This window comes from Manacus candei, unplaced genomic scaffold, assembly GCF_025592945.1.
Source record: "Manacus candei isolate 608988 ecotype Guabito, Panama unplaced genomic scaffold, ASM2559294v1 h1tg000024l, whole genome shotgun sequence".
Taxonomy (NCBI): domain Eukaryota; kingdom Metazoa; phylum Chordata; class Aves; order Passeriformes; family Pipridae; genus Manacus; species Manacus candei.
Window position 1 is genome coordinate 290,811 of NW_026138072.1, and position 17,578 is coordinate 308,388.

Consider the following 17,578-nt stretch of genomic DNA (forward strand, 5'->3'; position numbering starts at 1 on the left):
GTATCTATCAAAGCTTGGTATCTCTGAGGATCCGATGTGCCAGGCCATCGAACCCACACAGTCCAGTAAACTCTGTTATCTTTCTTGTTCCTCTCCTTCTCCTGGCAGAAGGCAGGGTCCCTCTATTGGTTCTGGTCAGAGCATTCACCATGAGTTCTTTGCTTCAGCTTGTCAGAGGCTTTCTTGTCATACTGGAAACAGACTGCAGTCTTCCTATGTCTGGGGGATTTCAGCTCTCTTTCAAAGAAATCCGCATCTACCACGCTGGTAAGGTTTGGAGACTTGGCAGGGAGCCAGCTTCAAACCATATCAATTTCCATATTCTATCACACAGAAAAACATGAAATTCACAAGCATGACAATTTTTGAAAGTTTTCTTCACCTAAAAATCCCTCTGAATTGCACCACAATTAAAGCAAGGAACTCATCATTTTAAATATCAGATTCAATAACACTGAGGGGTAGCTTCTTTTAAAAAGCCTGACAGACTAGGTCTGTAAGATCAAGAAACTACCAAGCAAATTTGTCAATGCCATTAAATAAAAAGATGAAAAAGCCCTGAAGGACTGCAAGGATCTTTCAGCCAAAGCCACCAGAGGACCATGGAAGATTTTAACCTTTTCCGGGCAGAAGATCCTACAGTAAGAAAAAGTGAAGATTTATATCTGAAAAATGTGTGCCTCAGTATGCCTCTGATATGCTTCTAAGCTTAAGAAACAAATATTGAAATTATTTAATATTGAGTATATATATAATACTTCATTTTTAATATATATATTGTTTTATTTTTAATATATCTGGATGCACCACTCTGGTAATGGGCTAACTGGTTAAAAGTTTTGAACCCAACCTGCTGCCCTCCTGCAATACATGGGGATGTACTTTATTTCAGAGGCCAAAGATCTATTGTGGTTAAAGATTAGAAAACTTTTCTTAGATTCTTCCTGTCAGTGATTTGGCCATCAGACACTGATAAATATCCCTAATGAGCTTCTACCCTTTTATTCTTATAGACTCCATTTTTGTTGAAACATGAGGGAAAGGGCAGAAATACAGCAAAGCAAACCATCTACCTGTTCTGCTGACAGTACTGCAATTATTGTAAGTACATCTACTTTACTAAAATCCTCTAAATTAAAAATGTGCATCACTTCTTTGTTTAGATTTATTGATTACTGCTCTTTCTGATCATTTTGTACACTGAGATAGGAAAAAAATTCAGACATGCAACACTCTTTCCAAAAAGACACTAGTGATCAACAGTCTTTTATAGGATGACCTCACCTGTTTGGTTTGGTTTGTTTTACAAGACATTGATGATTTAGAGATCATAAACAGAAAAACTATGAAACTATTCTGTTTTAAAAACACTATCACCATTCAATCAAGTCATATGAGGAGTTGCTGATGACTATTCTATCCCATATAAATGCATGAAAAAGTTTTACATTAACATTTCCTCTTTTTTAAACAGATGATGGAGAACTGTTTGATAACAATTTAAAATAATGATTTTTTAAACAAAACTATTTTTATAAGAAGAATTCAATTACAATGCTCTTGAAGCATAAATTTTATAAACTGTAATATAAATATAATATAAATTTAAATAGTAAAGTAAAACATACACAATTTTTAACAGCTCCTGCGAGGAGGATCATGGGAAGAAGAGCCCTGTAAGCATACCTGTGGTAACTCCCTAACCCTTAGCTGCAGAATCGTACATGATTCAATCAGGAAACTAACTTGTCCATAATTTACCATTACCTGCTTTGCTCAAAGCAAGAGAACAACTTCCACCACATTCACAAACTTTGTACAAGTAATGGTAACAGAACTCATCCCAGTTTCCTAAAAATGTAGAAACTGCATTTTCAATTTGAGAAGGCAACATGCAAAGGACAAAGAAAAAGAGCTCTAGAGTAACAAAAACCTCAAGAAACATAAATTAAAAAAAAAAAGGGGGGGGTTAATTTGGCAATTAGAATTCTTATGTGACTGCACCAGCTCTCTTGAAAGCAAAAAGGGTTAGGGTATACCAAAACCAAAATAACTTCTGGAAAGTCAACAAAACAGAAATTAGCAAACAAATCAAAGAAAAATTGGTCTATTTCCAATCAGAGATGCATAAAAGGCACACACATTCTCTGAGCCCATATATATTTTATAGTTGCATTCCTTTAGAAACAGCACTTTTTTCCTAAAAACCAGTATGCATTTTCAAGGAATTCATTGAGTAAATCACCTACTTCAGCCTAATCAGGGAATACAAGTGCAGAATCTCACAAATTAATCCAACAATTGACCTCTCCAAGACGGATTGCTGATCTGTCTCTTCAGCCCGCACTACAGAAGAGTCAGATCCTGAAGTCAAACTTGGAAACACTTTGCTCAGTGGGGCTAGCTGCACACAGTTTAACAGTTTAATAAGGATTAGAGGATGTAGAACCTGTGGGGACCAAGTAGTTACGAACAGCAATAAAAGCATACAAGGACCTATACTGAACTACTGCTTTATTCAGGCACTAGCAATTACATTTTATTTAACTATGCAGAATACAGACCTTTACTAAAAATCCAGGGGGACCTGACTGATAACTTAAGTTTCTCCTTTCTTACTAAACTCAATGAAAACTTGATTTTAAATGTGCCTGCTACAGTTTTAGAGAAAACGTCAAGAATTTTACTCTCCAGCTCTGGACCAAGACCAACATAGTCATATTTTAAAGGCACAACCATCCCAAATTCTGATTTTATTTCTGCATTAAAAAAAAAAAAGTCCAATATATGGTTATTGTACTGAAATCCAGTTTAAATTTTTTTTTAAATCTTTACTATATTTTTTCCACCAAATTCCTTCTGATTTTTCAGAAACTAAAGTATGTAACTTTCAATACCCTACTTATTTTTATTCAGTTTATTAAACAACATTTGAGACCATTCCTTGTAGGAGATTAAATTCATTATGCAGGCAGGTATGTCTTTTATACTAACCTGTTTGTACACAGGTAAAAATTATTTATCCCCTATAGCAAACAGTGTACTGAAATAGCAAGTTCAGAAATTATATTTGCACCTCCCTCAGTCCCTTAGACATCAAGCAAAACAAAAATGATCATCCTCTTACTCCCTGCAAACTCCATAACAAAATATTTTTAACCCTATTATCTTTTTGCAGATAGACTCCATGTAGGGCATCCCATTTCAACACTTAAAATTTTTTACTGTTCATTATTGTTTACTGTCATCCTGATGTCACATGCTAAAAATGTCAGCAAGTATCTATTTTAAGAATCACCCAAGATTTCTTCCAAAGTCTGGTATTTGTCATAAAGCTCTCAGCATTTCTTTCACATTTTTTTCATGACAAAACCATTTTAATAATTACACCACCTCCAAGCTACTTGCTTTATAATAATACATTACAGTAGGTAGTTCCAGGACACACACACTTTCATGTCAGGTATCTGTGTTTTAACAGTGTCCTTCTCGAGGGTTTTCTAGTAATGGTTAGACTTTGCCTCCCTGAAGTAAACAATGCTTAGACTTTGCCTCCCTTTCTCTACCTAGCCTGAAACTCGTATAAAATATAGTAACCCTGACAGCCATCCCCTTCTTCTTTTGTCCACTCTGTCTGACTGAAAACACTCTTCTTCTTATGCCCAGCAAGATCTCGCACATTAGTTCTTTATCCTCTTCTTATCACCCCTTTGAAACTATACTTGCACCTTAGAGAGAACTGAAGATGAAGCAAGAACAGATTTAAGACTTGCTTCAAGCCAAGACAGCACTCTTTACATCTTCTATATCCCTGGAATTTCTTCAGCAAAACTTCAACGCAACAAAAAGTCACCTCTAGTTAGACATCTTACCCAAAAAAGAAAGGTAACTATGAATAATTCTGTGAAGATTTTGCCAAAATGCGTTCTGTGTAGACTCACTCAAATCCCACTACTCTGACAGCTATCCACCCAACAGTGCTCACAGACCATTAACAGCATCACCTAGCACATTGTTTCATATTACAAGGTATTCTTAAATCCCAGCATTCAAAATACTTTAAATATGCTTAGTTTAAATATTGCATTCATTACAATAAAGTACTAGAATTATTTTTAACTAATTTTAATTTTTAAACACATTTGGCAAAGAATTAGATGACAGTCTGCTTCAAAGACATTCAATAGACATACTAAATGCCACCTCTCTGGATTTTTTTGTAAAATCTTGTCCAATCTTAGACTCTGAAATAGATTCTTATATCCCGATAAACAATTTAATGGCTTATACACTAAGCCAAGTATATCAACACCTTGTCATCATCTACATAAAAAATGGAGAACATAGAGAAGAGGATTTGGGGGGTTACTTTAGTTTAACTTTCCCCTTTAAGAGTAAATTTTTTTAGAGTTTCTCTCTGTCGATTCTTTGGAAACAAACAAAAATTTACAAAGGTTAGATTTCTTCTCTACATATATCATAATTTATCCCACAGCACTCTTAATAATGGATCAAAATACCAAGACCTCTACATCTTTCTTACATACTGCAATTGTTCTCAACACACTTTGAAAAAGCCACAAAACATTGCATTCATGGTACTGTACAGTAATATATTCAGTAGAAGTAACTCAAATAACTTAATTGGAATAGGGTGGAAAAGCCAGATCTAAGCAAAATGAGAACAAAATAATTTTTTTATCTCTAATTCAGATGTTTGCGGGGTATTTCAAACTGGACTGCCCTTTAGAAGTAGGCACTGTTCTAGCTCTCTAGGGCAAACCAGCTTTTTATATATATAGATACACAGATATCTATGAAACTACAGGTCGAAATTCTCCCCCAGAATCCCAAGCACATGGGATGCCACATGGTGATCTTGTTAAGATCTAAAAGTCGATCTGATTGAGGCTGTTGAACATATGAGACCATAATACATACAGCCAACAAACAGAGAGTCTTAACTGAAGTTATTTGGTTACATTGGTTATAAATTTACAAAAGAATGAAGTAACTTATTGCACTCTAAGAATGTATGCAAGGTCTTGTAATGAACCATATGGAAGTGAACTTTATCTAAAATTTTAATGTATCCTTTTTTAGTGTTAATACTGTATCTGAGTTAGAATCTGGGTTGTTTCTCCCAACAACCTGAAAGCTGTTCACACTTCAGGCAGAAAGACGAACCTTAAAAACTGCGTACAAGCACACTAGCACTGAGGTCTTAATTCAACTTTTTTTTTCTTTTTGCTATAAAACATTTCAGAAAATTATTTCTCCTCCTTTTTGTGAAGCATAGCAGTACGTTTCACTATGGGTTTTATCCAAAATCAAACCAGTGCAAGTTACACAGTTCATTTGAGATGACTTCAAGCCTCAAAAGAAGCCTGCAAACGGAAGACTTTCAAACCTTAAAAATTTTTATCTAGTAGCATATAAACACATTCTACTAACTCAAGTAGCATGCACAGTGAGGGCACTAAACCTGCAGTTGAGGTATCTGCCTGTGTTCAGCTTCGATTTCACATATCTGCTAGGCTACAAGGCTCATTTACAGTAAAAATAATAACTACACTTTACCCACCCTGGTGTAATTACCTCAGGATGTGGGTATTTATTCCTCCTCATTCACAGAAGCCTTATCTACTGCTCTCAGACAAGCATTTTGAATTGTGCATCTATATTTACAGTTTCTTCTTTCAAATGAAGGAACTAAAAAAATCATGTGAGTTTCAAATCAGTGATACTGCTATTCAACCTTTCTTCTTCATTTTTAGATCATATTCCCCAGACTCAGAAAAACAAAGAGAAAATTGCAAGTACATGCTTGTCTCTACAATGTTTGGCCTGAGCCAAACTAGCAACTCTAGTACCAACTGTAGGAGAGATTCACCTCCAGCAGAGGTGAATCCTGTAGATAGTCCCAGTAGAAAATCATATTCACACAAAGCTTTATCACTGTATACAAAAAAAGATGAAAAACAAAAAAAAACCTAAAGAAAAAAAACAGCAAAACCCACAAACAAAAAACCAACCAAACAAAACAACTACAGCAGAAATATCTGAGTTCCAGATCTGCCACAGGCCAACAGAAACGGCATGGAAGAACACGGTCAGCATGGTTTTTAGTAGCTTGAACTCTCTGATGATTCAAACACAGAGTTAAAATGGTTGTAAATTAAAAAAATAAATAAAGACAAATAATCACAGAATATGCTGAGTTGGAAGGGATCCAGAAGGATCACTGAGTCCAACTCCTGGCCTGCACAGTAGTAGCAGTATTTGGAAGTGGGCTTGGTTTATGAGAAGAAAGGTTGGGGGGTGGCAGTTTTAAGGGAACTGAACCCTAAGACTTAAGTCACCTTTTGGGCTATCACAATAGGTCATTGCCCAGTGCCAAACTGCAAAATTAATCTAGCAAGGTTAGAGAACTGACTTCCTCTTAGACTATGAAAATGTAGTTAATTTTTAGACTGAGTCTTACTTCTGTAAATGGTATAAACAAAAGAATACAATGACAGATGATTCACTTCAATTGCCTGAGCAAGCACTGACACCTGAACCACATTTTGGTATATGTGGCATCTGACTGAGTTCTAAATATTACACTGGATTCATGGAGATTGGTTCTCTTCTGCCTAGACAGAGCAAGGAAAAATACCTTAAGCTATCTCAGATGGTGCTGGATACCTGTGTTTCAGCAGCTGATTCAAGCCCAAAGAGTCTACTTTGTGAACCTCAAATTTGTGAAAATAATTTCTCAGTTCAAATTCTATTTTCTTTAAAAAGACAGAATGAAATTAATCTCTCTTTACAGGCAGTGACATTAATACATGGACAGAAAGGTATCTAGTGACATGAGGTTTTCCTCAGAAAATTTAGAATAATTATAATCTGCATTCCGATGAAATGTAAGAAGAGGAACTGCACTGATTTACGCAAAATTTTATACATATTATATTCTGAAATGGCAAGTTTATTGTAAATTATTGAATTTTTCTATGAAAAAAAATCACTTCATTAGTTGAAAGCTGCTATAAAGCAAAATCTTCTAAACATCTACTAAGCAGGCTAACTTGGTACATTTATTACTTCGACGAATGGAAATTCTATGATATCACTTAGGAAAAAAAAAAAGATTAGATTTCACCACTTGTAGTCACTCACAGTTGTAAGAATGTACCCCAACATCTAAAATGTTATTTTGTGGAATTCTCCTCTCCTTACTTAACCAAAACTCCACGTGAGAAAAAAAAAAAAAAAGCAGTAGTATTGTTGGTTTTACTTTTATTTAATAAACAGTGCAGCTTGCACGAGAACTCTGTGATAGAAACACACACATATAATGATATTCACACGTACTGTAGCATCACACAGAAAAAAAGTTAGGCTAGGTACAGCTGGAAAAGTTTCATGAGAATACACACAGAATACACTACTCACAGAAAACAACAATACTTGCATATAACATAGCTTAGACTGTGAGAACACAGGAACACTACCGTAAGACATTTCAGAGTATGGATTTACAACCAGGTGGTCTACCAAAATGGGAAGCTACAAAAGAACAACAGAAAGTTATTCTATTAGAGCAGGTGATCATTACTACTTCTTTCTACTCCTGAAGCCTAATTACAATTCTTAATTCAATATGCCACTGTGCTAGAAGTCTAGAACTCTGCAAGGTACTGCCCACTGAGAGATTGACAATCTCCCGTATGAGAGTGAGAAATTTTAATAGCCACTGTTCTCAGGGAATTATGAGGTTTTGATGTAAGAACCAAACAGGGGCAGTAAATGATAGCAGTAAGATGAAAAAAATAAAAGTAACAGATTAACATAAAAGAAATAAACATAGAAAATAAAAGAGAAAATTCTATGACAACTCTAAAGCTGAGAGTGGCACTGTGATTATGAAATGAAATGTAAAAATGCAGAATGTAGAAATTTGCTCTGAAGTGGTGTATTAACAATCCAGATAAGAAATGGAAAGCATGTATGGTTCCCAAAACCTTGTAAAATTTCATTAGCAGGCAAATCAATGATATAAGGTGGTTAATTATGATATCACAAGTAAAAACATTAATTTATACATCATGAATGATGCTGATATTGTTGCAGACTGGAATCAACTGCATCAACATGCAGTGTTTTAAGAAAAATTTTTCAAAAATCAAACCAATAAAATAAACTGATATAAGAATGACTCATGAGCTTATGCACATAGCTATTTCTGACATTCAGTACTAATACAGTGCCGTAGGGATAGGAAGATACTTTTTAAGCCTAGACCTTTAAATCACTCACCCACATTTTAAAAAAAAAGTGGTAAAACTTTTTTTTTTCCAACAGACAACTAATATGTTATTGTACAAAAGAAATCTAAACATAATCCTCATTGAAAAAAATATTACATCAGTAAATTATGGAAGGTGGTAAAGTTGTTTTTCTGCAGTAAGTATAGCTTCTTCTCTGATAAAATCAATAAAGTCCTATATATTGTCTCTCAATATATATTTCAATATAAATATATTGTTTAGATAAGTTGGACATGGCTATCTTCAAGACAATAACTCTCTTTTACCCAAATAAATCAGGATATTAAATAACTTTTCTTCCCTTTGAAACAGTCACAACTGCTTGAGGCTGCTGCAGCACAAAACAAAACATCTTCACATAGGTCTTGAAACAGTCAAGCTGAAAATCTAAGCCAAAGTTTCATTTAACAGCCTGTCAGTTTTTTGATGTGAAGCTAATGAATGCAGTGGCAAACAAATCCATCAAACCTAACATCAAAACAACTGCACTTCATCCTACCAAAGGGAAAAATACAACCTGCAGGCCAGCACTTTGATCTAACCTATCCACAGAAAACACGTTGCTAAGCAGCTACCACGAAAGAATGCATGAGTAATTACTGGCTTAATTTTATGAAAGAGAGCAATAATACTGAAGTAGCCCTAGTTTCAAGTAGAAAAGGTTGGTAGACTTCTCTACTAAGGTTCTACATATCAGCTAAACAACAAAAAGGTTTTTCAGCACCAGCATCTGAAAACAAATCACGTCTTAAAAGAGCTGCAGTACAAAAGAATCATTACAATGACTAGTAAAATCACCTAGTGTGACACTATCCCTGAGAGAAGGCGGTAAAATTTACATACATTTATACTGAGTGAAAGTCACCAAGTGGTTCCACAAAACAGACACATCAAGAAATGAGAGCAGTATTTGGAAATGCCAGTACTTTCTCTGAAAGCTTGTGAAAGTATGGACAAGGTGTGACGGAGAGTTGTGACATGAGAATTTGGAACAGCAACACACAGCTGGGATAGAATTAATTTTCTCCCCAGTAGCAGGTATAGAGCTGTGTTTTGGATTCAGTATGAGAATAATGTAGATAACACACTGATGTGTCTTGGGTTTTGCTCAGCAGCACTTATTCCAATCACGGACTATTCCATTTCCCATGCTCTGACAGCAAGCAGGGACACAAGAAGCCGTCAGGGAACGTGGTGGGGACACCTGATCCGAACTGGTGAAAGGGATGTTCCATACCATAGAATGTCAGGCTCAGTATTTAAACTGGGGGGAGTTGGCCAGGAGGGGCTGATCATGGCTGTGAGATGAGTCTAGTATCAGTCAGCAAGTGGTGAGCAACTGAATTGTACATCACTTATTTCTCTTGGGGTTTATTCCTTTCTCTCTTCTTGTCTCTTATTTAATTATAATTATTATTATATTATAATATTCTATTTCAATTACTAAACTGTTCTTATCTCAGTCCAGGGGGTTTACCTTTTTTCTTTTTTTCCAATTCTCCTCATCCCACCATGGATTAAGGGGAGCAAGTGCTTCATTTCAGGTTGGGGTTAAACCAAGACACAAGGGAATGAGGGGATTAAAAAGTAACCAGTGGAAAATGGAAGGAAATAAACTAAAATAATCACAACTGTATAAAGAAGAATTAGAGACCTCTAACCAAAACTGCTTATACCACCAGTCTCCTGGACATTTCCCTACATGGGACCTCCATCTCACCCCAGCTGTCAGTTCTGTAAGTTTCTGTCCTCTGTCAAGGTAAGATGGGACCATGTAGTCCAGAAACTCTACACAAGGTCAAAGGATGTGCTTTTTAGGAAGATTCCCTTCAACTAGTAACTGATTTACCAGCATCTAAGTTTCTGAAATGTTTACAAAACAGCAGAAAGAAAAAAAAAATAACGGGAATTTCAAAGGGGAAAAAAAGTGTCTGTACGAAAAAAGCAGAGGATTTTATGCAAAATTTAAATCTGTTTTTGGTTCCCAATTTCAAATTATAGTGCATAAAGTTCATTGGTCCTATCTACCACAGTTAAAATGTGGACAGGTGAAAATCATGCCTGAGAACCCCAGTTTGGCACCTTGCAAGAACGTAACACTGGCATTCATTAGAAACAGCTATTATAACTAGCAAAAATATAAAATTAATAAACACAGAAGATACACAGAGCATCTTTGGTGTCCAAGCCTGGAGATAATAAACATTATGGACACAAGATATTTCTCAGACTAGAGAAGTGTCTTTTATCCAATTGCTTCAGAAAGATTTTCAGACATAGAAGACCTACGTGTAATATTTTTATTCATCAATTCTAATAACTGAACATGAACCTTTTTTCAACACACAAGTTATCTAGTCAACACAAATCAAAGCAGATACCTACAAAACATACAAGCTAATAGCCACAGACTCATCTGCTTTCCTAAAAATAACAAAATCCACTGGAGTAAGGAAACTGAAAAATGAGATTCATGCAGCTACACATTCTCAGCCTACTCAAGTAAATGCAGCTCCATCAGGAAAATGACAAAATTCACAGAAGCCTGAAGAAATATGCTATCTGCCCTTATTTTGTGCCATTTAATTTTTTTCATCAATAAACAGCATTCAACAAATCAAAGCTCCAGTATGATGAAGATGATTAAGAGTATCTAAAGCTTAGAGTGCCTCTCATCCTCACAGAATGTTACAACACAACTACTTGTATTTCTGAGCTGAGCACCATCTCCCTTTGTTTCTCAAAGTCCTACCATATCCACACGGCAGCACTTCACCAATATGCCTCTCCACATCCATTTGCAAAGCATATTCAGGAGAGTATGACTAATTGTTCCTTCTACCAGTATCTCCTATTTCTCTTCCTGTGTGTTCTTTGGAGCTGGGAGGCTTTAAATATGCCTGTTATTTATCTAGTTCTGTTGTTCTGGGACTGGGTTTTTTTGTTTGGGTTTTTTCTTAATATAGTTTTTTACTTTTGCTTAATTCTGTCCAACTTAATTTTGTCCAAAAGTGAGCTCCAAGCAGCAGCTGAGCTGTAGCAAACAGCACACTGGAGGTGCCACCTGGTATTACTTTTGGTATGTTGACCCCTGAGCGAGTCTCACACAAACTCTAGAAAACAAGCTGGAGTATACATCCCTGCTCCTAGGGTTCAACTATTAGTTCAACTACATATAGTTAGGGTACAAAGAATGAAATCAAGACCACAGGTTTAGCATTTTTAAAGTCAGAAAATAATTTAAAGACTTTGTATCCAAAGTCTTTGCTTAATCAAAGTTTCCAGTACCAAGGGTCATAATGATCTCTTATTTAACATTTAAATGTGATTTCACAGAATCTTTCACACCATCTCATTTAATTCAGGAAAGCAGTATCATCACACAGGCTAAATATTTACTACAACTTTAACAAAAATCTTTTCTGGAATGGTTTTTTCCCAAAAATCTATGAAAAATACTGACTTCATAATTTTTTCTTTAAAAGACAAAAATCCAGCTGTAAGCAATTAGAAACAATCCTATAAAAAATAAAAGTGTTCCTGTAGAAAGACAAATAGTCATCGGTATACAATATTCTCTAAGGAGAATACAGCAATGAACTGACCTAGATATTGATGCATTTTGCTGACACAGACAATTTCTGCAGTACAATACAGGAGAACTACAGGATCCCAAACATTCAATTAAAATTCTTGCACATTACACATAAAGAAAGAAAAGATAAGTCAAACACAGTATCAGCAGTCTGAAGAATAACAAATGGGACTGCAAGGTTGTGCAGGTTTTGGTATTTTTGTTTTTTTCTTCTTTCTGTTTTTAAATAAAATTACCATACCTGCAAATAAAACTGACAAAATATCAGTATTTTTTGGGCACACAGATGTCTTACCTTTTTAATTAATACTAAATTAAAACTAATTAGGTGATAAAACTAATCATAGCTATCCTTTATGGCTTCCCAGAAAAACACCTGTGAGACACTGGATTATTATATTAGTTATCAGCTCAGACCAACTCAAGGTGGTGGGAGGGGGAGAGCGAAGTGCCAGGTCGAATTTCACAAAGGTGCCTGTGATGCCCTGTCCAACATTCCAGCCCCTTGGAGCCTCCCCAGGCAGTCCCAGAGTAGCTGTCTTTCACTGCACACCAGGAGCAGTGCCCCACATCACACCCCAGAGCCTCTGACCCAGCCCTGGACTGGCTGCCAAAACAAATAAAACAGCAACATGTGCTCTCCATGCTGTTCTGGACTCCTGTAGATGGATCTTTGCTGGATCTAGGGGTGGTAGCCATAGTTCTCTTTTTCTCTCTTTCTTTTCTTCTTCTTCTCCTAATCTCCTTTCTTGATATTTTGGGTAGCTTAGGATGGGAACTTTGCTAAGTTGTATGGGTTAGCATGTGCTAAGTCAATGCTTCATGGAAAGCTTTACTTTGGTTGAATGTTACCCTTTAAACTTTTGCCAAATTCTGTTATTTTCTAAAGTTTACCAGTAAAAGTACCTCCTGAGAAGATGTGGGCAGCTTTTTTTCTTTGCACTCTCTCTTAAGGTGTTAAAGGAACTAAAGGCTCTTCTAATAAATTTGGCAGATAAATTGTTCGAGCCTTGTATATTTTTAAAGTAAAACCCATTCAGTGAGCTTGTAGCTCAGGTGCTGGAGTCTTACAACACTGTAATCAAGAAACATAGTACAATTATACAAAATCAGACTGTAAGTTCTTTGGAGGGGGGGGTGGAAGGCACCTTAGACCTTATAATCTTATACCTTATCTTAAATATTTATTACATGGACAACAATCCAATTTTATTTGGATTTTTCCTTTTTCCCTGAGGAAATCCAACCTCAACAGCCCTCACATGTTGTCCTAAAATGGTGTAGGTGCTTTTTTTGCTCTAGCTGCCTCAGAAGCTGCCAACGCTACCTTCTGAAGCTACCGAGATGCTTATAACTACAGCGCAGCATAATCCTGTTGTTTCCTTGTGCATCCTGTAACGTGCTCTATGCCTTCTCCCTAGTAGCTGGTGCAACACTGACACACACTCTCAAACTTGAATGCCCTCATAATAAGTGTCTGGCAAGGAAGTTGCCGGCTGATAGAAGGGTCTTTGTGGAAAGCAATCCAGAATGAAACACCGGCCGTGCTGACTGGGAGCATGAATGCTGTGCTAAGGTTTACTGCTGTTACTTTGGGCTTTTCCCCCTCTCCTTGTTGGTACTATTAGCAGTTTGAGAAGAGACTTTAAGATTAGTTTGAGCCAAGGCAGGTGATATACATGCCTTTATTTATAAGTGTGCAGTGGTAAACACGCAATTTACGCCTGCATCTGTGCATGTGAAGGAGAAGTCATATAACTTGAAGGTTACTGGGAACTATGAAGGGCAGAGGAGCTGAGCAGAAAGCCAGGCTGTAAAACTAAATACAGGCATTTGCCATGAACCTTAATTCTGGGCTAGAAAGCTGCAGAAATTCAACTAGTTGAGTTCACAGTGGTCTTCACACATACCCAGGCAAGACAAAAACTTCCTAAGCAGTAGCCTCAAATGCCAGGTTTTAAACTTTCACACTTATTTTTACTTAAATTTGTTCAGAAAGACTCATCTGATGTTGACTCACTAAGTAGAGGGGGTTGTTAGAAATAATGATACCGGTAACATAGCGGTCCTATGCCAGTTCTGTCACACAGCTTGTCATAAGGGGAGACCTCCCTCTCTACAACTGCCGGAAAGGAGCTTGTAGTGAGGCGAGGTCGGTCTCTTCTCCAAGTTACAAGTGATCGGACAAGAGGAAATGCTCTCAAATTGCACCAGGGGAGCTTTAGGAAACATTTCCTTACAGAAAGGGTTGTCCGGCATTGTCCAGGTTGCCCAGGGGAAGTGGTTGAGTCACCATCTCTGCCTGGAAGTATTTAAAAGACCTGCAGATATGGTGCTTAAGGAATGGTTTATTGATGGCCTTGGCAGTGCTGGGTTAACGGCTGGACTCAAATGATCTTAAAGGTCTTTTCCAATGTAAATTCATTTTATGATTCTATAGTATTTCCTTTGTTTGTCTTGTTTACCCTACTTGTATGGCATAAACAAATACAAAGAAGTTTTATGAAGAAATAGTTCACTATCTTTCCCTTAGTTCTTCTCAGACATTTCCACTTTCCACTTAAAAAAAGCATTCTACTATTAGTACTTCCTAGCATATTCTTTCACTTGAAATGAGGAAAAAAGTAAACTTTAATTCTCATTCTTGTGGTAATAAGCAATAAGAAATAAGCAAATAACATTAAGCACTCTGACCATTTGTCAAAGAAGCTGCAACTCATATTTTACTATCGTATCTAAGATTTCTCTATAGAGAAGCCATTATTGGTCCAGATGCCAGTTTGAAGGTTTTAGGCATTTAAATTTAACTGCACACACCAGATTTTAATTCTTATATATACACAATACTGCTCCTATGTGCAATAATAGCAGAGCACAGAATTAAGTCTCATAAGATGAAAGTTTCATTCATATGCTAGAGAATTTTGACAAAATAAAACAGTGTTTAGGCTGTATATACCAAGACTTCCTAGCTAAAATTTCAGAATTTTAGAGGCACTTTTAGAGTGATGAAAAGCAATACAATTACATTAGCTTTAAAAAATTATCTTCTAACTGCTGAATTTAAAGATGACCTTAAGTTTACAGTATAATACAACAACAGAGATGCATGCTGGAGGCATAAAATATTTAATTTTTTGTACTGGGGCAGCTGTACACCAAATAGTAGACCATTTTTTAAAAACTTTAAAAATATGAAGCCAGTACACTGACAGGGAGGTACCTGCAGGTCACTACCTCAGCTTTGCTCCACAGTTGAAGATGAATTTTGCCATTCTCAAAGTACAGCTGAATCAACTTTTGAGCTGCATGACACTCGTACCTTTCAAAATCCAGGTCATTTAGCTGGCACAATTAACTTTTGTGTGTCCATGGTTGTACTATCCACAGAAATTTCAAAGGCAAAATTATCAAATGCATAGGTTTTAGAGGTTTTAAATTAACTCTATAGTTGCCACCTTATCCACTGGCTATTAAAAACAGAACTTTCCTATTAAAGACCAATCTGAACATGCTGGATACATGTAGAGATTTTCAATACTTTCACTACTGTTATTATGTGCATACTGAGCACATTAGTGCCTAAAATCAGAAGTTTCAGCTATTTGAGAACTTTCTCATGAAGACGTTCCCCAGTCTCCCATGTTTAATGAGAGTTCACAATCATTACTTAGCTGTTAAACCAGCACAGATGATTTTGCTCTTTATTCTGTCATCATATCAGCTAATATAAGGACATCTCATTGGAAAGGTTTTTCTCAATAACAAACAAGTCAACACAGAAAATGCCTCTGACTTAATTTCTGAGTCATCCAAACCAAGGCTTATATAAGCCTTAACACTTATTAAAGTCACAGAATATTGAACAACAGTAAAAAACTTCTGCTGAACAAATTGTGCAGTTTCTTGATTTTTGTGTCTTTATTCCATTACTTATACACCCATCAGTGGATGGCTAGAAGCTGTTCAGAAGGGATAGGCAAGGAAGTAGAGGCAGTAGCGTGGCTCTGTACATTGGGAGTGTTTTGACTGTACAAAACACTAAGATAGGGATGATAAGGTTGAGTGCCTATGGGCAAAAGGAAGGAAGATACGCACACCACAGAACAAGACTGCAGTCTAAAATATCTTCAGTAATACACACCTCGGTTCCTTTATTATCTTGTACTACAAGTTTTCTGATTACAGTAAAGATGAGAAAAGTTGAATTTGTTTCTTTAAACTTTAAGTTTCATTATTTCTTTCCAGGTATCAAAATTCCTAGTTTAACTAAAGTGTTTTCACAAACAGTAGAGCTTAAAGGAGATTTAAGAGCAAAGGCAGTTGTCTTCACATATACTAACCTCAGTATACGTAGCTTCAACTTAAAAAATCCATAAATAGAACTAGTTCTGAAGAACACTATACACATTAACCTGCAAAAAGACCTCACTACTGAGAGGAATGCATATTGCTGGAAGTATAATATCCACTATAAAACAGCAACTATAAATAAAATTTCAATGGCAGTGTAAGGTACTACCTGATCTCATAGTTCTCCCTTTCTCATCAGCTTCCATAGATTCTCACAAAGAAATAACCACAAGAAAGATTTCCTTACACATCAATTTTCTATAGTACGACTTACCAATTTTGCTGCTTTCCCATAATCAATCCATCGAATGGTGGCAAAGTTTGTTGACTCTGCACAGTTAAATCCATGGTTAAATCCTGCATGGTATCCATATGGGAAAGTGATCATAAATTCTCCTGCCTCTTGTGTAACCTGTAACATTAAAATAAAATTAAAAAAAATCCAAACAAAATAAATAAATTTTAAAAAACCTCAAAGTGATCCACATTACAAAAGCAGTTCTGGTCCTAAAGCAATGCAAACTACATTTGCCTTTACAACTAACTGAAAAGATAGACTTTTTTTTCACCTTGTAGGGAAATGAGATTAATGCAAGGAGAAACAGTACACTTGAGACAATGTTCTTTACTATAAAATACATAGCTGCATGTAATACTTTAGAAATTCAGAAAGAACGTTCAAAATAGCGAATCTTGAAAGTAGGGGTTGAGTGGTAATAAAATCTAGAAGTAGAGGGAACTAGAAAAGACAGTATGAAGAATATATCATTCTTACTGGCTGAGAGGAAGCACACACGTTCTGGATCAAAACACCCCAATTATCATTCCTAAGTACTCATACAAATTAATTGTAGAACTTATTCTGTTCACCACCCTGGAGAAGTTTCTCTAAAGTGCCACCAAAAGTTTTCTTCAAAAGACTGGAGAGAGATCTTATTCTCACCCTTCTCTCCTATACTCACTGATTTCAAAAACTGTGATTCAATGACTTGCGACTGAGAGCCTGATTAGCCTTTTAAGTTTCTTCCTATTCTATTTTATGCAAGAAAGCATAAAGGAGAAGAAACTCTAAGGTGATGAGCCTTAGCGGTTTAAGAAAACAACGCTGTTCATCCCAAAGGAACACACTCGGGTAGTGTCTTTAAGTGGGAAGAGGGGGAAGAAGAATTAATGAAAAATGCCATGCACCAATTCTTAGGTCTTACGGCTGTGGCAGTGTGCTCTCCCCAGTCCAAAGCAATACCCACCAGGGGCAGTCATGATGGCTGCATATGGTTTAAGATGAACTTTGGGAAGATGGATGGCAACACAG

At 36.2% G+C, this 17,578-nt stretch overlaps 1 protein-coding gene across 9 annotated transcripts in view; it reads right to left on the reverse strand.

The window, feature by feature from the left end:
• Nucleotides 1-17,578, reverse strand: part of KDM4C (lysine demethylase 4C) — a 263,533-nt gene that overhangs the window by 190,722 nt on the left and 55,233 nt on the right. For 8 of the 9 annotated variants that reach the window (XR_007904638.1, XR_007904639.1, XM_051788242.1 and 5 more), the window contains one exon: nucleotides 16,541-16,678. Coding sequence is in view for 7 of the 9 variants with exons in the window: in XM_051788242.1 (XP_051644202.1) it covers nucleotides 16,541-16,678 (138 nt within the window). In the remaining 2 variants the exon portion in view is untranslated. Of the gene's footprint in view, nucleotides 1-4,219; nucleotides 7,558-16,540; nucleotides 16,679-17,578 lie in introns of those variants that run through there. The other variant, XM_051788248.1, reaches the window with a different exon arrangement.